The 20,589-nt window shown below is 39.2% G+C and overlaps 2 protein-coding genes across 3 annotated transcripts; one reads left to right on the top strand and one right to left on the bottom strand.

Moving 5' to 3' along the window:
- The first annotated feature begins 129 nt into the window (after window positions 1–129).
- LOC123971152 (transmembrane protein 69-like) lies at window positions 130–2,705 on the top strand. Of its 2 annotated transcripts, none has more exons than XM_046049811.1 (3): window positions 130–387; window positions 1,328–1,372; window positions 1,477–2,705. In XM_046049811.1, the coding sequence occupies exons 2-3, from the start codon at window positions 1,328–1,330 to the stop codon at window positions 2,239–2,241; spliced, it is 810 nt and encodes a 269-aa protein (XP_045905767.1). In that variant the 5' UTR covers window positions 130–387; the 3' UTR covers window positions 2,242–2,705. The 2 variants fall into 2 exon arrangements, with proteins under 2 accessions (XP_045905767.1, XP_045905768.1); XM_046049812.1 differs by lacking the exon at window positions 130–387 and adding an exon at window positions 625–648.
- Window positions 2,706–3,985: 1,280 nt separating this feature from the next.
- slc25a24 (solute carrier family 25 member 24) lies at window positions 3,986–20,214 on the bottom strand. The gene is made up of 10 exons (XM_046048776.1): window positions 19,559–20,214; window positions 18,028–18,154; window positions 17,830–17,917; window positions 12,912–13,023; window positions 9,765–9,923; window positions 9,170–9,322; window positions 8,902–9,009; window positions 6,425–6,592; window positions 6,090–6,240; window positions 3,986–5,178 (listed from the first exon to the last, which is right to left on the bottom strand). Exons 1-10 carry the CDS (start codon window positions 19,739–19,741, stop codon window positions 4,997–4,999), a joined length of 1,431 nt encoding a protein of 476 aa, XP_045904732.1. The 5' UTR covers window positions 19,742–20,214; the 3' UTR covers window positions 3,986–4,996.
- Window positions 20,215–20,589: the final 375 nt, after the last annotated feature.

The following is a 20,589-nucleotide window of genomic DNA, read 5'->3' as shown; positions in this document are numbered from 1 at the left end:
ATATACGGTATATTCATTTATTTAAAAAAAAAAAAAAAAAAGCATCCCAGAAAAAAGGGCACTTTCTCTTGAAGAAGAAAAAGGGCAAGTGCTGAAGACCCTTTTGATGTCTATGTGTGCACGTGCCTGCTGTAATGTAATGTTACACGGCCAGTTTTAAATAAGTAGCATGCACACTTGTAACAAGTAAAACTGTTGTCCAACTATTAATATTTATTCATCAGGTTATTAGATCGATTTAGACTCGCTGTATTGTAGTGGAACTGTAGTTAAAGGACGTTTCTTGTCTAACACGGAAGGAATAAACGGCGTACCAACGTGTTTCCCACAAATTTACTGTTTGACCCCCACAGGGCCAAAGTATGAGCTTTTCAACCTGAAATAGAGGTAATTATCTGTGTTTGTGTTTCAGGAATATGGATTCATATTGTAAGCAGCAACGTTAGCTGTTAACTTACTAACGTTAACGTTGTTGTGTCTGTTGTCACGTTAACGTTAACCAGTCTGAGCTGTAGCGTTAACTTTCTAACGCAGCAATGTTGCTGCTCAATCGTTACTTAATGACTTCTCTCATCGTTTACTGCGTGTAATCTGTCTGTCTGAGCTGTGTGGCTGTACTGAGCTGCCGCAGATACGTTTAGATGTCCGGTGAGAGAGGGACCCGAACCGGTGAAGTGACTGGTTTATTTAACGTTACGCTGTTTGAAAAACTGATTTTTCACTGTCTTCTGAAACTGTATGGATCAAGAAAATAACCATAACATTTACGATTATATAAGATTACTTAATGTAATGTAATTACAGTACTTAATGTAAATATTATTTCATTTCATATCCTGCACAAACCTGGCATATTTGTTGTTGTTTATTTTTATATTATCAATTTATATATTTATGTACACAATACTCTCTTCCCTTGCAATACGTCTGCACAACACAAACCCGGAATAATGCACATGTAAATATTTGCGACGTTGTTCTTTCTCTGCAAATAGTTGTATTATTTTTCTCTATTATTTTTATTATTCTTACATAACTTGCATTGTCTATTCCATATTTATATATTTCTACATTTATTTATGTCAGTTGTATGTTTGTCTACGTGTAGCACCTCATCACCAAAGCAAATTCCAAAATGTGGAAAACACTACTTGGCAATAAAGCTCCTTCTGATTCTGAATATTGAAAATATTCATCCGTTGTTGCTCTAATCCATTTTACATTTTATTCTTTTAATATTTTAATTTACTCTAATTTTTCTTAACTTTGAGTCTATTAGCCTTTGTGTTTTTTTGATCTGACCTTATCTGTTTGCTTCTTTCATCAGATGCTGTCTGTTATACTTGGAAGAAGCATCTTTGCAGCCCAGAAAGTAAAGACCATTTTTTGCACTTAAAGCTGTTTTTGCTAATATTTCTGAGAGTTTATCAATTTAAAACTAAAATATATTTAATTTTAATATGTATGTCTTTTTAGGTGTGGCATTGGGCAGGTCCTCCACAAAGATGCTGGACATCAGCCCTGACTAGAGCTTCTGATGGGGGATCCAGCTCCCTGCAGACCTTCTGGGCCTCAACAGATGATGGACGACTAAAACCTCCTTCTGTACTCGGTTTCAGGAGGACTGAGCTCTTCCAGAGGATCCAAACTCACGCAGCCCAATTTTTAGTGAGGAACCAACATTTCCACTCTTCTGCTGTGAGACTGAAGAAGCGACCACAGCTTGAACCTCCCCCCAGAGAGCTGGATCTGCTGCGCTATGACATGAAAGACTTGTGGAAAAGTCCCAAACCTGCCCTGTACCTGGGGTTTGCAGGGCTGATCCCCTTTGTCACCCCCACTCTGCTTATGGCTGTGACTGAGAGCTACTTTTCAGAGTTGGCCTATGCTCAGTTAGCTTACGGTGCCTCCATTGTTTCCTTCCTGGGTGGAGCTCGCTGGGGATTCGCTCTTCCTGAGAGCAGCCCAGCTAAACCTGACTGGATAAACCTGGCCAACAGTGTGGTTCCCCCACTGTTAGCTTGGGTGGCCATGGTTATGAGCGACAACATTATTCCTGCATCCACCATGGTTATCATGGCACTTGGAATCTCGCTGCATTATGATCTGTCTCTGCTACCCACGTACCCCAGCTGGTTCAAAGCCCTGCGGTCCATCCTGACCACTGTGGCATTTTTTTCTCTTGTTGGTACACTCATAATTAATGGAATATACCCAGAAAAAAAGCTATTTTCAGATTAAATAGTATTAAAAAATCTATTGAACCATAAAGCCTCCATGTTTTTATTTTAGTGATCATATAAGTTATTTCTTATTAATGTGAGTCTTATGAATATCATCTGTCTTTATGGCAGGCCTACCTAGTCATGTACTGTGTGGGTATTTTCTTTATTTATTTTTACAAAAACTCACATCTGTAAAAGCAGAATAGAATTAACATCTAATGTACATTCATCTTTCATAAACAGGGTGTAATGAAATTATAGTCCTGTTTCCATAGAAGGCCATACAGTATGTACTTGTTTTTTCTTTAAAGCCTGTGTAGAAGTTGTGTATGTTAGTGTGTCCCATCTTTCAAATTGTTAAACAGTTCTTGTCGGTGACTTCTTTGATTCGACCACTAGCAGTCGCCAAGATCAGAAATGTTCATATACTGAAAATGGAAGTTCTTGCTCAATATCAAATAAATGCACTTTGTCATTCAACATACTCTTTTTACTTGAGTTGATCCTATTTATAACATTTTAGTCTCTAATGTCACGTTACCAGAACCAAAAATATTTTGTTTGACCAACAGTCTGGAAACCTAGAGGTCCTCAATTTGTAATGAAAGCGTAGAAAGAAACACATTTAAGAAGCTGTAACCAAGAAATGTTAAGTGTTTTTTCTTTTATACAGTCTATGGTTTTTGCTTGACTGCAGTTGTAACGGGGTAGACCTGTATCAGCCTGATTTTGAGTGCTGTGATAGTGTGACGGGTGAGCACCTTAAGTGTGTGTTTGGTGGGTGTGGTCTTCACATGGGTTGATTGCATGGGGATGGGCTGATGGTAGACAGGTGTGCTTGGGCGTGACCTCCAATCTGAAGTCACTGAACCAGCCACACACTAGGCTCAGTGAGTTTTCTGCTTGTCTCCTGGGTACAATGTGCAGGTGTGCTGAGAGTGCTGCTGGTATCCGAGATAGTGTGGAACACGGCTGGGTCGGAGTCTGGAGAGTTGCATGGTGCAGAGAAACAGCCACTTAGTGGAGTTACAAGAGGCCCCTGGCAGTAAGGAGGCCACAACCGACCAGTCCTTGGTGTGTTGTTCGTCTTCGCTATACGCTGGGAACAGAAGTTGAGCACACCCAGCCTCAAATAACCTGATTTCATTTTATTTAATTGACCCTGAGCTTCCCCAACTAAACTGACTTTTAGCTTTCTTAGCTTTGGCCTTGCTTTGAACCTTTTTATGTCTTTTTCATTAGGTGTGTAAATAAAATTGGAGGTTATATTTTGCACAGCTTGTTGCCACTTATTTTCACCACTGGTTAGTCAAATCCGAGCTAAAGAGGGGTGTTACACAGTGATTATTCAGAATCATTATCAAAAGGTATGTGTTTGAGTTTTTAAGCAGGAGCCGGATAGGCGGAAAATAATTCTTTCAGTGTCTTTAGTGCGTACTACAAATTAGCAGAGCCACTGTTACTGCATCATTTAACATGCCCAGGATCAGACAGCTAAAGTCAGCACTGTCAACATCACTGGGGAAAAGGGTATTGCATAAGATCTAAACTGGAGTAATCTGTACTTAATGCCTCAAGGGTAAAATGCACAACACTCAAGGCTTCAGCGAAAGCTTGTACTCAGTTTAGATCATCAGTTTAGTTTTCAGATTTAAGAGGTTTTTTTAGATCATAACTGGCGCATTATTTGCCTCTATTGTGCCACACATTTAGTAAAAAAAACTCGTACAATTCAACCAAAGTAAGCTAAAAATAAAAACTTTTGTATTCAAATGTTTTTATTAATGTAAACACTAGCATGTAATTAACCAAATATTAGAAAGAAAGGCAAGAACAAATGGAGGGTGGAGAAGTCCACAGATATCTGAGAACAAACACATAAGGCACATTACTCCCCTGTTCAAACCTTCTGAAAAGATGCAGTAATGATGTCCAATATAAAAAGACCACTGTGGAACCAACAACACTGGGGTGAAGTCCCAATAGACATACCTGTCTCAAACATACCAGAATGTGAATCACCAAAGAGTAAATACAGTATTGCACTTAAAACGTTTCCTCAGATTTCCAGGTGAAACATGCGGGACCACCTTGCACAATATTTTGGGAAACTCGATAAAGCTGGACGAGGGAGAAATATGAATTCTCAACTTTTGTGCGTATTTTTCTGATAAAGATGGCAAAAATGTTTTTAACAAAAGTGCTATTGTGTGTTCTACTTTTTGGATTGGTACAATAAGGTGCCCTTTGGTCCAATATTAGAAGAACATTTGATATATTTCTTGTGCATTGATAACAGGGCCCATACTTAAAATGATTGATATAAGAACACTGACATTTCTAATAAAATCAAAATGAACCTCTCCAAGTGTTTTTGGTTTTCAAATTCTTAATATTCACCTCTTGATTAAACTCAGTTGACCCAAACTGGGCCCTAAGACTGACTTAAATCTGTGGGTGCACCCTAAACGCAGATTGGACGAACAACATACAGTTGGAAACATTGTAGAAGTCTTATTTATCAATATCAGCTCTGTGAGAACTGCAGGATTTCGTAAGAAGTTTTTCGTAACGGCTCAACAGTTTAGCTAAAGTCCTGCAATCACTTGAAAAAAACTTCCACAATGACTCCATCTGCAGCAGTGTGAGTCCAGACTATGGAGACCTACAGGTAAACAAGTGCTTTACATGACAGTTTGAAAAAAAACAAAAAGCTGCACAACCTCTTACACTCTTACTGACACACACACGGTCATAGATTACTCTGCTGCCTACTTTTGAATACCCAAGCCAGACCGCATGTACTCATACACCACGTAGCTGATGCTGACAGCCGGTATGACCTTCATGAAATTGGGCAGGATGCCGCGGTAAAGTCCAAAGAGACCTTCTTTTTCCACAATCTTCTTTACCATTCGGGTCATGGGCAGCTGCTCTGAGCCCTCTATAGAAGCTGAAAAAAGAAAGAAAAACATTTGAGAAACCACTGTATTCTGCACAGTTTCTCTCAGAGAATATTTAAATGAGCATTTGGACTAAACCTGCAATAACTGATTTGCTTAGGCCACTTGGGGGCAGCAGAAACACGCTATAAACACAACATTGACATATTATGACCTAATGAAGTTGATATGACAAACGTTTTACCGAACAGTTGCCTTTGTACATTTTACTAGATATGGAGCAACATTAGCAATTATTTGGAGTCATGTACTTGGCCACCTGATGTATGTAAGTCCAATATTAACTCTCCTTCTAGCCCTGTTGTTAGTCTCCACTAACTCCTGAGACACATATTTGGCTCTTTAGCTGCTCAACGCTCCACTATGTTCACCAGTTGTTGCTTATTTTGTTTGACTGTTGTTTGGTGTTGGACAGGTATTTTTTTAGGGCTTTTCTGATGAAAACAATAATATGAAAATGAGTGAACCAAAACAGTACAGAGGCAGGCTAGAAAGCCATAACACTGAGCTGAAATATGCAATAAAGCTCAGTAGAGCTAAAGGGATCTACTGAGTTAGCCAGGTAATAATTCTTTCACATAAGTAGTCATGTGATCATTTATCAATATAGAAATCTTTATTATAGCAGCTTAATTATAGCTGCCTTAATGTAATCTTTAGCTAGAGTATGCGCTTTTTAATGCTTATTTCTCTACCAATAACAACAATCACTGCTCAAGTGATTCACTTTTTTTTGCAATTGTTTTAATTTTGAAGAAAACCAACTACAAACTGTGAAAGCTTTAGAGAGTACTTCCCACACTTAAGTCCCTCTGGATAACATCATGGAGGCACTGGGAAAATGACAATGGTACTAAATTAAAAGTTGACAGAATTTTGAATGAGGTTTGGTTCTCTGTACCTTGTGCCTGCATCCTGGTGCGGACCAGAGCCAGGGGGTAGCTGGCCAGCTGGCCACACGTGCTGGACATGGTACCACAGCCAAGTAGCACCAGAACACCGGGGTTGGCTGTATCTTTGGCATAGTGGGACAACCAGAGGTTCTTCAAGCTCTGGTGAGGATAAGGAAGTGTTTGTGAAAGAAGTATTAGTTATATTTCAAAAAATCAGTATGTGACATCTATGTAACATATCAAGTGGACACCCTTCACTGTTTTTAATGACCAATGATGTTGCATATGGAAGTTGAGCTTTGTATGTACATTTTCCACATGAGAAAGATTAATCAACACGTACCTCGTACACGGCCAGATCTATGCCAGCGTAGGGGATGATGCCCAGAATATTGGGGATGTAACCCTTGTAAAATGCCTTCACTCCCTCCTTCTTCAGGATTTTCTTGGCACAGTCAAACATTCCTGAGTACTGTCCGGTCTTCCTCAGCGTCAGACGGGTTTTCATCACCTGCAGGAACGCAGATTATAAGTGAGGCCGTTTACCAGGCAGCACTTTGACTGCCACTTATTGTAGCAGCCAGCAGCTGAAGCTACTGACTGACTGAAGATTAATAGATTTTTGAAATTAAATGATTTTTGTCTTTATTCTACTTTGTCACTATCCTTATTAAAAGACCAGTGTGCTGGCTTCAGGAGGCCCTATTGGCAGAATATGGCAGAAGTGTTGTTATAAGTGTATAATCACATGAAAATATGAATTGTTGTGTTTCTACATTGGCCCAGAACGGACAAACCAAACACTAGAGAGGGCCTTTTGCATCTGGTTTTTCACAGTAGGTTCTCCTGCATGCTTGTAAGGAGAGGATGAGGCGAGGGGTATTCAGCTGGTTGCAATCTGCAAACTCACCGCTAGATGCCACTAAATCCTACACAATGGCTGAATGTCCTCCTTTGAATAAAATTCTTCATTCATGACGCTGAAGTGCAATTTATACTTCTGTGTCAAATTGACGGCGTATCCTCTGCGTAGCCCCCTACCCTACGGCGTCACCTACGGCGTAGCCTGACGTGCACCTCCTCAAAAAATGTAGCTACACGACACGGACCGTAAGCTCTGTGATTGGTCGGCTGGGAAGCCTCGCAACGCCTCCGAGCCGACAGGAAGTGCCCGTGCTTTGAAGTAACTTTTACTAGCGGCCAAAACGGCGGCTGTAACACGGTGGATTAATATATTTGACCGTCACAACCCGAGCGAAATGACTCGTTTCATTATTAGAATGTGATCCATTCGGTCGGTAACATTTGAAATGGCTACACCAGCCGCACGTCAATTTTACCCCCATTCACGTTAGCAGAGGGCTAAACCAGAAGTTAGCCTGCTCGGCTGGCAAAAGTCAACACTACAGTCAGCTGTAGCGTTACTGCCGACTAGTGTTTGGGGATGTAATTGCAGATTGACGGACACACGGACGCACAAGTATAAATGCCTGGCTACCTGCGTAGCCTACGGCGTAGCTACGCACGTAGACCCTACGCAGGAGTATAAATCGGGCTTAAGGTGTGACTAGCTTAATCAGTTCAGAACATCAAAGTAAACTTCCCTGCAGCATAATCCACCTCGCTGTACATATGCTCAGTATTCCTAACAGTCATGAAAATTGAAACACAAGCAGTGCTTTTAGGCACAGTGTTGAAAAAATGATTGTTCAGAACACACTGAGTATAGAGAGTGAAGTGGATTAGGTTACAGTTGTGGTTAGATAATGTTTTTTATAGTTTTTGTGAAGAAATCTTCCTTCTTTAAGGGTATTATCACACAGGGTTTCCCACGTTAGGATAATTTGCTGGGCAAAGGTAAGTCAAACTCTGTTTTTCCTCTCTGTCTGGTTGCTTGACTAGACTGACGCAGCTGCCTTGATAAGGCTGTACTCTGTAGTCCATCTCCTAGTTAACCGAAGGTCAAAATTAGCTTTATTTTGTTGTATACATCTGCCAGAAGCTGTCATAAATTGGCTCTTTATCCAGTTTTAAACCACATTTTTGCAATACAAGTTAAATCTTGGTAGTTTTTAACTATATATTTTAACTAGATGACGGATATTATTAGATGTGTGTGTCTTAAGCTATCAGAGTAACAAGCTCAGCAAATGTTAGCAGCAAGTTTGGCTCGCTGCCCCTTTGTGAAGTCCTTTGTCTGGCAAACAGCATCAGAGAAACACCTACTCTTTAACGTCAAACTGCAGTGTTTCTACCGGTTTTAATCACCGGGTCTGCTTGTTTTGGAGAGGAGGAGACTTCAGTGGATCCTTTTTGCTCACGGTAAAAACCTCCTGAAGGATGAATACTAAAGGAATCCAGGAGAAGCTGACTGCAATGAAGGCCATTGGTGTGAAGACAACCACTCCCATGATCCCACGCTACTTCACAATGTGATCGAACTACATCTTTTGTTACTGTTTTGAAGCAGGAAATTACATACTGTGTTTTTCCCATATGCAAGATAACTGTTCATGTTAATGCATGGTATCGCTTAATCTTAACAATCAAGGACAGAAATCTACTTTACCTTCCGTAAAGTCTCTCACACCTTTTTACTTTGCTCTTTACTTTCAGGTTAGGCTGAAATGGGCCAGATATGGACTTTTTTTAGAATGAAAATTGTCTTTAGAGGACAATTAATGTAGACCTAACAACAGAGATAGCTATCATCATCAAATGTATATGAAAATACATTTTCTCTAACCTGATGCCACTCTTAATACTCAGATATGAAACATAAACACAGATACACCTGTAAATGTCTCCACCTATGCTCACCTCCATGGGGTAGATGGCAGTTTGTGCTGTGGCTCCAGCCAGCGATCCAGCCATGAACCTCTCGTGGGTCTTGACCTTCCCTGGTTCACTGGACAGCAGGGTCTTATACTAAGGAAACACAGTGACAAATGAAGGCTATTAAGGATCATCTAACAGTGACAAAAGGACTGTATCTTTGATGTTAAAAAGTTGATACAGTGTATGAATGTTTCTTGCACAAAGCCTGAGGGGATCTGTGATCAGTTTAAAGGAGGTGAAATGGATTTACCTTCTCATAGGCCATAAATTTAATGGCAGTCTCAGGTGCAATCTTCAGTACGTTGATACCGTTTCCTCTCCACAGAGACATCAAGCCTCCCTCTTTTAACATTTGCTTAAAACCACCAACCAGGCTGATTTTGTTTGTCTTAGAGGAATGCACCTGTAAATAAATAAACATTTGCAATTGTAAACCATTACTTAAAAAAGTAAATATATTTATGTAGTAGTAAAGGCAGCATGTAAAAAAACATAAAAATACAATTAAGAACAGGTTAACCACTTAAATGAGGGAATTTTCTTCACTTCTGCTACAGTGTCTACTGGAACAGCTAGTTCACATTCTATTGTATTTCTGTAGTATGCAAGAATGATATGTGGGATTATCCTATATAGATGTCACACTCTACGGTACATTACTATACATATACTAACACTTCTCAGTGAATACTCGGCACTGCACTTTCATTAAACCATGTTTTTGTTTGGTCTTAAAGTTATATCTGCTTATTATTATTCAAAATGTTATTTAAGAACAACTTCTGACAGCAGGTCTATGACAGAAAACCAAAAACAACGACAACAATGTACATGTTTTAACACACCTGCATGAACACCTTCATCCTGTCCAGTGGGGCGGTTCCTGTACGGGACACGGCACCTGCCATGGCCCCCGCTGACAGCTGCTTCCACCATATACCGGTCGTCTTCTCCTCCTCTGTGAACTCATCTGGGATGGCAAGGCTGTCACCAATGTCCAGCACCTACACACAACACAATGTAATTAAATCACAGTCAAGGACATATATTAATTACTATGTAAACTGTCTAAACATCAACAAGCAGCTAAAAGAAAGTTATATAATTCTTCAGTGAATCTTAAACACACAGCATCAAAAACAAACCTGATTCACAGCCTCACCCTGAGCCTAATGCCTTGCAGGACCAGACAAACGCCATGTCCTTATCCAAAATCTTACATAACTACAGCTCCATGCTGTGAGATCAATTACTTAATAGCACGCCACTTTCTAAAACCGTTTCAGTAACAAAAAGTCTCAAAAATGTAGTTTTGTGTCACTTGCAACAGTCTGAAACTGCAGCAATCAAATTTGAAAAGGTTTCAGTTAAATAAATAAAGAATGTGGACAAATCATCATGTGATATGAAAGCCTGTACTGATGTTAGTGATTAATTTACAGTAACATATTGTCTTGTGCACAGACTACTCCAGACCACTGCTAATTCAGTGTTTTCTCAAGTTGAACTCAAAGCAACTGCTCCACAACCAGCTACATCCTCAAAATCTGAGTTAAATGAACATCTTTCTTACAAAGTCTCACCAAAAACTGAAAGGTCTAAGCTGCTGTACTGGATTGCATCAGAAAAGCTCAGGTGTTGCTGTTGTTGTCTCCACAGCCAATATTTTAGCATATAAGGGGGTAAAATGCTGCAAACCTCTGTGCATTGGGCCTAACCCAATTTGTCAATCTTTGAGGACAATATTGATTCAAACATAGAAGAGTTTTAAAAATCCAATAACAATAAATAAGCCAATATTTATTTTTTTAAATAAACATCCAGTTTTGACTAGGATCCCTCAAATTTGATAAATATTGAATTGTGACTAGGGCTGGGGTATATAGCCAAAAACGTTATCACGATAAAAACACTACATACCATTCGATAATGATACTTATCATCATAAATGTCAAAATCTTTTTTCAACAAATGTGATGAGTAAATAGTTTTTCAGTCCCTTTTCCTCAACAAAATAAATATATTAATAGAAAAATTAAGTGCTAATTTGTTCATGATTCTAATTAATTCAATCAAACAGTTATTGACGATATATTGAACATATTGTTTTATTGTTATTGAGGAAAATTATATTGCGATAATTATCATTATTGATTTATTGCCCAGCCCTAATTGTGACCAAGATATGAGTGGGACATTTTACAGTCGAAAAACAAATGTGTAAGCACTCTCTAGCATAGTAGGTACATCGTGGCAACACTGTTTGTAAATTACTGTAAACATATCTTTGGCTTTTCTGTACTTTATGGGCCGGCATTCTGTACATGGGGATATCATAATTCAGTATTTGTGATAAGCTAAAACTGGCTGAGAATTTGGGCTATGCTGATGTATCGATCGGGTTCTACTATAAAGACACACAAGTTTTAATTCATGACCAGGTGACAACCTGGACTGAGAGGCTAAATACACTAACCTACCATGTCCACCTCCACCTCACAGATCACCGCGTCATCTTCAAAGTCGATGAAAAACCAGTTTTGCTGTTGTTGCTGCTGCTGCTGCGGCTGCAGCAGAGCCATGGCCATCTCAAACCTTTGATAAAGCTGCTGATCCAGTACAGTAGAGTCCCAGTGCTGTGCAAGCTCCCTCCTAAACTCTAATTCTCAGACTGATCAGGATCATTTACATGTTTCTAATCCAGCCTGAGGGAAGAAACTCTGAATCCCAAATGGCCAGTAACCATCAATGTGAATACTAGAGATGGTGGGAAGCTCCCACTGCCTTAGATGTTACCACCGAGCTACATACCTCGCTCCCGTCCTGTCCTGCTCTAGACTCACATCCTCTCTCAGCAACCTGTTCCAATCCCACTGACAAGCTAATCCTCCTATAGGTTAGACTGAAATTAGCTTATCTCTGCCTCAGTTTAGCAGCAACAGGTTTATTTAAACTCCGTGGTTGTGCCAGTGACCAGAGGCAGCAAACATCAGGGATTAGCCAGTGACTGGAACTGGTTGTCTCTCTGACATGCAACCCTACTACAAGTGGCAGTATATTTCTATACAGCACATTTTTATAACATTGGGATTTAAATATGATTTGTTAGGCTAACTAGTTTTTTAGTTTGTAATTGTGTTTGCCATTAATGTTTAACAACAATTAAGACTAGACCGGACCACAAGGCTCTGAATTGGTGTGTTAAATAAATTGACTTATTGTTTTCTCGCCACTTCTAAACTCTTTTACCAACAACAGGCCATCAAGTAACAAACTCTTCATAGCCTCCTTGACACTCTTTCTCCACCTGTCTCCCTCCTTCTCTTGCCTCTTCTCTGGAAATGAATGAGTCTAATCTGTTGACGTGGAGATATAGATCCTGCCAAAGTCCAAATCCAGTGTTAGCTGTCACAACTTTCCCCTGTAGGGCAATGGGTTCTTAAAGTGAGGTGTCGGACAGTGAAAGAACAGTGAAGGCACAGGTTGGATAGTTAACATTTTGCCTTCATGTCTCTTCCATCTGGAATAAAATTAAGTTTCCAACTAATTATTTATTTGTTTATGTGAGAGAGTCCTGCACCTGGTCAGACTGGCCATGCAAAATGGCTTGGTATGAGCAGATTTTACACTGTACAACATGATACTGTCTGGTGCACAGGAAACAAATACCTATTCACCAGTACCATCCACTCATGGTTGCCTCATCACACTAAAAGAGATGTTACCAATTAGTTAAATATACTCAGCTTTAAAGTTTGGTCCACACTTTGAAAACAGGTCTACACTAAGCTTAACATCATAACCAAAACCGAGGTAAACCTTGATTTCTGTGGGCTCCATCTATGGTTGGCAGCAGTTTTGGAGTAAATATTGTTGCTCTCCTCCTCACCCTGGACTTACCACCCAGAGGAACGTAACAGTATCACTATGTTAATCCATCATTAGGGTCTCTGTTCTGTCCCTCACACACACCACACAGACAGTATAGTTACCGAGTCATGCTTCCAATAGCGGATAATCTCCTGCAGGTTGGTGGCTGGGTTAAACATGAAATGCTTCCTCCATTCATTCCAGTCCACAGTCATGGTCCCGTCCACATCGATACTGTACAACAAGGATAGACAGAAAATATTGATATAATATTATGTTTATCTCAAATTTGCACCTAACGACAAATAAAAATTAAAAATAAAATTACTCATTGCTGATGATTAGCATTAATTTGACCTTTAGTATTTTAGTGTTGAACGAAGAAAACAGGAAACATCTATACAAGCACACAAGTAAACACCGCCAGCTAGGGTTGGACAAAAAATCTTAGTTAATCAGTAACAGGAATTATGTTTTACTATCCTAAATTTAGTATTTTTGTAATTTTTTTTAAATATGTTTGGCCATTTTCTCCTTTTCTATTAGATTAGATACATTTGTAGAAGAGAGCTGGCGTGAGGGGAGAGAGACACATAAAACAAAGGCCTTTAGCTGGACTCAAACCCGGGACTTTGTGATCACATGGTCAGAGCCTTAGAGCCCAGTGACATAAAACCAGAAATTTAACCAACAAATAAACCAACGGCCCTAAATCTTTAACTGCTCATACTATATGGGATTTTTAAGTCCGATACCGATTTCGATAATTGAGATTTTTAAAATCTGAGAGCCGATATCATTTTTTCCCCTTATTTAAGAAATGCATTACATAAAGATTATCCCTAAAATGTTATGTTGGGACCTCACCGACATACCATGACATAAAATAAACTTTTTTATTGTTATAAATAGTGCTTTGAACAAAAGTACAACAAAATATATCAAGGTTTTGATGAATAAAACTACAGAATTAAAAAAAATAAAATAAAATCTGATTTGTTGTAAATTACGGAGTACTACTACTAATGCACATTACACTAAATAGTGTTTATTGTGGGGGCCAGGAAAACATCGTCTATGATACAGTGACGCAAAGAAAACGCTGCTATTTAATTTAATACTACATGACTGTCTACAAGGAGGAGCTGCAACTTTGAGATTTCAACCTAACGTTTCACAGAAGAGGTAACGTTAGAGAACTTTGTTAGTCACAAGTCCGCTTTAGTTTAATCATTTCTGACACACCGACTGTAACAAGTGACAAGCAGCTCGCAGATATATTTACAATACGTCAAACACACTATAGTTGAATCGCTCATTAACGTTAGCGCTGCTCCACAGATAAACACGGCATTGGCTTTGTGGCTAGAAACGGGCAGCGTTAGCTGCTGTACGTGATGTTTAATACTATTTAGAAGTAATGAACTAGGGAGAAATGAGAGGACCGTTCACTAGAAGTGCCGCACTGTTTCAGAATAAATCTACAATCACGTCTGTCAGCGTAACTTTAGCCTCCACCACTCACCTAATCCTGCTGTGACCTGGGAGAGTGCACTGAAAAACGGGAGGCTATGAATGTTTTCAAGAGAGGAGAAGTGATAGGGGCTGTTTTTATTATTATTTAAGTCATGTAAGTGACGTGACAAATCAACAACTCAGCTGGGGAAAAACTCACCGTAGCTCCGGTGTTCTGTCGATTTATGCTACCTATCCATCGACATGCTGCTACTTAGCGGTACTGCGCATGCGTATGATCCACAAGCGTGGTCTGTTTCCACGCCCATAAATCTGTGCAACCTTGCATGCCGTGGAGACAGTGGCTGATCATCAGCAATATAACAAAAATCATTAGCCAATTAGTCTATCAGATCAGAATACGCTACCCTCATATCTTAAATAAAGATTGCATAATAGGCTATAGTATTTCAACATGCTCCCCATCTCCTTACAGTACACATGGAGTGAGTAGTGGTGCAATATAAAATTATTCTGTAGTGGGAGCATTATTTGATAGGGGATATTAGTCTATCAGAATATGCTACCCCTGAAATGATGTTATAATATAATCAAACAACAGAAGATGTCATAATACTGTGAGAGTTATAACTTTATGGGATTGAAAAAGGGAACACATGGTAGCATTTTTCGATAGGGCAGAGCGACTCGATAGACTCCGCTTTATGGGCGTGGAAACCAGACCACGCTTGTGGGTCATAGGCATACGCAGAACCGCACATCTCAATAGGTAGCATAAATTGACAGAACAACAACAACAACAACATGACATGAGATCCGACTCTCTGTTTCTCTTTATTAATTGTCATATCGGCTGTTATAAATGCCGATGCAGATATATCTGCAAGTAGCTTAAAGCGGCCGATAATATCTGCTAAACGATAAATCGGTCCGTCTCTAACTTTAATTAATCGAGACAAACACAGAACACTAAAATTGAAATATCAGGCACTAATTTCAATATTTAAAAAAAATAATTAACACTGCATTTGTCAACATAAAAGAGGCAATTTATCCTGTAAACGTTACGTCATCACCCAAAGAAAATGGACTACTGGATTAAGAACAAAGCTAATACTCTATTCCAAATCCCATTCACATTTTAGACCAAAGAGTTTTTTTTCATTTTTTACTTCTGCTCAGTCAGAGATCGAAAGAGAGAGAGAGAGAGAGAGAGAGAGAGAGAGAGAGAGAGAGAGAGATTTGCCCAATGGCAACAAATAGAGGCTCACTGCATAAACCTGACTTGCAAAGCAAAGAACCAAGTGAAGTTCTGAATATAATCCAACTCAGTGTAACATGTTTTCGTTCAACAGGTTGTACACGCATGTAGGTCCCAGACCTTCCCAGAATAATTTACTGATACAATCCTCCACCATACTTTACCCTTTACTTGTTAAGACACAAAATGTCACAATGTCCCAGTTTTTATTGACATGGAATGATGATAGTTTTATTATTCAATATATATATATAATTTTAGCGTCAGGCAGCCGGATCAGCAATTCCAGAGCTAAAGCAGAAAATGTGTAATATACCTACAGTAACTACAGTCTGGAGCTGCTCCACAGATAGTGAATTTTACTTGCCTATGAAATATCTGTCCCATCTCTTATAAAATAACTATCCAGCAGTATGTCTGTTGTTGAGATTTACCCTTATGAACGGAGAAATATTCTACAACAATTTAGACAAAATAACAATATTAGACAAATGTATAAAAGTTTTATTATAATAATTTACCACTATTCTCCCTCCACTTCCAATTCCACTGTGGTTGTTTTATTTTTATCACAACTATATTTCCAGGCGCAAAACATTGGATCTTTTTCTGTTAAATTCAGTTCCTGAAATTCTGTTCTATTTTATGATGATCTTGTATATTTAATTTTAAGTTAAAATTAAATATGGTATGTATTCTTTTTAAGGTTTACATTTTTTAAAGAGTATTATCCTAAATATTTCTTTTTCTGCATCCAAATGTGAGCATTACTAAGCAGGCACCAGACTCGTTGTGCATTTTTACAAAAGATACATGCCCTGAAACGTTACTTCTTCCACTTGACAAGGCAGGAAATTAACATGCAACAACTTGTTCTTCCCCTGTGGCAATAGTAACCGATGAGACAATCAGGAGTCACTTCAGTTAACGAGCACAATGACTGGATGGTGCACACTGCAATTATTATGGATAGGCTGGTAACGTTTTTTCCAACACTATTAGCAATTCAGATCCTGGATATTGTTAAAGGACTATAACGTCTAATATAATATTTAAATTGAAGTTGCTAATGGTTACTAGCAGAGGTATGTATATATTTACAAATATAAACATTTTTTTTATTACCAGGGTGCAAGGTTGATCACATCACCTAAAAATATAAACTTAAGTGCATAACTGATCCAAGCAGGCTGGAACATCACGCACAAATGAGCAACACTAAGCAATATGTTAGATAAAAATATTGATGTTTACAGCCAGGCATGCAAAGAATGTTTTATTATTTTTTGGTTATTAAAATTTGAATATTTCTCTTAAACATGTAGGATCCTCTGCATCCTGGTTATATTCCTTATGATAAAACAGAAGAGGTCAAAACTCCAGCAACACTAAAGTATGCAAAACAACTTTATTGCCAGACCAACACGTTTCGGCTTGTGGCCTTCATCAAAAGTCATCGAGCTCATCATAAAACACATAATATTAGGTAATATGTTTTATGATGACCCTGATGAAGGTGTAAGATGTTATTTATATATACTACTGGAGTTTCGCACCTTGGAAATAAATAAGTGCCAGAAAACATACTTATTAGTCTTCTTCTGAGCTTCTATCACCAGTCTGTTTATCTGCACATTCATGTTATTTAAGGACCAAAAGTAAGGAAGTGAATTTTATACTTACAAAACTGTGACTACATCAAAAATACTGTGCTTTTTAGAAGGCCCTGATAACCAAATGAGTAGTGCAGCAGTAGTATTTGTACACTTTCCGATTGACAGGACATGGTGGAGGACAGCCCTGCACTTACATCCACCACATTTATATGTGTGCTTCTTTTTTCCTAAACGTTAGATAATGTAATGGAGCAATCATTTTCTCTTAGATTACATATTACATATGTAATCATTTGAAAGGTACTTTTAATATACATGATTCTTAACCAAAGTCACCAAGCTAAGTTAACTAAATGTAGTTTAATGGCCAACTTGTCAATCAAGAGAAAACTCCAGCAATGATCTTATTCTTCCATGTTTGTATACTCTCTCTCTGCAAGTCAGACATCTTGCCAGCTCTTTATCATGTGTCATCAGCCCACTCCCCAGTCACAGACTGAACTGGTTATCAGTCCCTCACACTGGCGCCCACCTTTAACATTACTTTTTTCACTTTTAGTTTAGGTTTGTGCAGGTTTTTCTTGGGTACACCAGTAACAGAAACAGAATATTTTCAAGATTCTCAAGAGAACAACCACTGCTGCAGAGTAACTTAGTTCACAGCCGTTACATATTAAGCACAAATACCTTTGAAGGATCTTCTCTGCCTGCTCTTTGCTGATGTCCAGCCCCAGATCGGCAAATGACTGCTTTATCTCCTGTAAGTCCACTTGTCCTGTTGAATATAAAAAAACAGTAGTCCTGACATAGGTTTTTCTTTTTAGGTAAATGTTCAATATCAGTTTGAAAACTATTTGAACTACGTTTAAATCCATAACACCATACCATCCTCGTTTCTGTCCAAGCTCTTGAAGGTCAGTAGTAACTTCTTCTCATGCTCCTCTAGATAACTGGAGAACTCGGTGAAGTCGAGCCCATCATTTTTGTCTTGGTCTGCAGAGGAAACTATTTTCTGAAGAAAGAACATAATATTAGCAATCCAGTGTCTTCATGTCATAGAGCAACATAATCTTTTGGGTGTCTGGCCTCCTCACTGGATGGTGGAGGAGGTAGGTCTACCATCTCCTCTTTAGACTGCATTAGTCTGCCAGCTGGTGGCAGAATAAGGCAGAGAAATGCTTCCTTTACTTTATCACAACTCACTTCCTGTGTACGGTCTACTTATCCATCATTAACTTTCATGGTCTGTGCTCAGCACTGATTTTATATTTCCATTTTGTTTCTATGCATTTACATTTGAATTTGCTTTTTATTCATTTTTAAAGAGCTGCGCAAATGAAGACTATCCATGTTTGTAGAGGGATTGTCCTACACCAAGAAAGAATTTCATTCAGTTATCTTGCTATGCTGTAGGCGCATAATGTTACACAAAAATGTGCCGATTCAAGATCAGTTACTCGGTAGATAAACCGGAACATGAAAGTCACAACTGCTTCAAAAGTCAAGAGGCGATCCATACCATGTGGATAGATGTAATCCATTTCATGGGGAGAAAAATAATGACTTATATAGCACGACAACAAGAGCTTAATTGTTGTGCTGAATGAAGACACTGCTGGCCGAATAAGGCTGTTTGAAAAGCAGTGTGCATGTTTATTACCTCTTTATCATGACATTATCACATAATTAAATGGATCTTGAAGGCGCCTGTTTTACAACACTCACACAGACCTGTCTCAACCTTTTTTCCTGACTCAGACTTTTAATGTGAGTTGTAATGTAAGGAATGCAAGATAATTTGTTGAGCAAAGGTGGGACCTTCCGTTTAGTCACAGCAAAGCTCACCTACATCTACAGTTTGAACTTTGAGACAGTAGTTACACCGGTTCTTCATCCACCCATCTCTTTACCAGCTCGATATTGCTGTTATTTGATTGTTAAGATAAATGTATGCTCCACTTGACTTGTTCCAATTATGTGAGAAAAAAATGTGGGTTTCCATCAATGAATTCTTCATTTCTTTACCATTTGCATGAAATTAAGACACAATATAATTAACTCCCTCCTTCCTCTTTGTATTAGACTTCTCAGGATATTTTTTATTGCTCAGTGAAAATCCTCAATGTCAGAGAAAGTGAACTTGGAGATGTAATAAGGATGACATGCTAAAACTTACATTAAAGATCATATTGTTATAGCAGAAAGCTACAGAACAGATTCTAAATGGACCTTGTGGGGAGATTGTTTTCCCAACCACCATTTCCAGAATACATTGCAAACCCAATGTTTGTAGCTAACTTGGAAGCAAACAGCAGCCTGCCCAGTTCCTTCAGGAATGCAGTAGGCCCACTAGAAGTATTTCTGACAACTTTCTCTCCCTATAAGGCCTTTATGTGTACTGTATCCGTGGTTCTACCTGAGCTGCCCCTTCCCCAGTTTTGATGCCCAGAGCTGCCAGGCCTTCCTTCAGCTCGGACACATCCACTTTTCCATCCTTGTTGGTGTCCAGCTTGGCGAACAGCTCCTCGTACATTTTCAACGCATCTTCAGAAGCACACTGGCAGTCCGTAAAAAACAGCTTCCTTATGACTTGAAGCATTGTTGAAGTTAGAAAGGAAACTCTTGGCCTCGACACAAAACCAAAAAAAGTGGGAAATTAATCTGCTGTGGTAACGCGCACACACACACACACACACAAGGAGGGAAACCGATTCCTGTGGCTGGCACTTCTGGTTTGAAGCAGCTGGACAGTCCCGTGTGATTTAAAAGAGATTTCCGCAGTGCAGTCGTAGAAACGTCCTCTAAAAGTCGGTAGAATCCGGTATAAAAGTGATATAAGGTATCGTAGATATAGAAAACTGCTTGCGGATGAGGTAGGTTGGCAGCGCTGAGCCAAAGGGTGGGGAGACTCGGTTTAGCTTCCCTGAGACCTCCTCTTTTACTGCGCATATACAAACACTACAGACACACCCTTCAGCAGGATCAACACTGCACGAACTTTATTACAATTTCATGGTGAGCATTTCTATACTTCAGTGCAGACCGGTAGGCGTGAGAAAGACGCTTTTTATCGTAACGTTAGTTCCTTTCAAGCCGTTTAATCTCTCGCGCATTTCCCAGGCTTTTAGTTTCTGCTTTCTCAAAGGTATTTATCTTTTGTTGTGGTGTCATGGTGTAACCATAGGGTGCAACACTCTCACACACGCACGCGCACTCAGTGTAGTAGTAGTAGCAGCAGCCTATAGTCCCCTCACCAACGCAGTCTGATTCATTTCAGTGAGTCATACCCACAGGAATCTGACAGCTGATCCAGGCAAAACCCTCAGATGTTTTAATAAAGGATCCATCCGAAAATAGGCAAAGTGCATCTGTAAATATTGAGAGGGAAGGAGAAAGTGGATGAATGTCCCGCAGCCTCTTTAGAAAGACTTGCACTTTGGACAACTG

Source organism: Micropterus dolomieu, linkage group LG05 (genome assembly GCF_021292245.1).
Source record: "Micropterus dolomieu isolate WLL.071019.BEF.003 ecotype Adirondacks linkage group LG05, ASM2129224v1, whole genome shotgun sequence".
Taxonomy (NCBI): domain Eukaryota; kingdom Metazoa; phylum Chordata; class Actinopteri; order Centrarchiformes; family Centrarchidae; genus Micropterus; species Micropterus dolomieu.
Note: the sequence above shows the minus strand (reverse complement) of the source record. Positions and strands in the feature narration are given on the sequence as shown.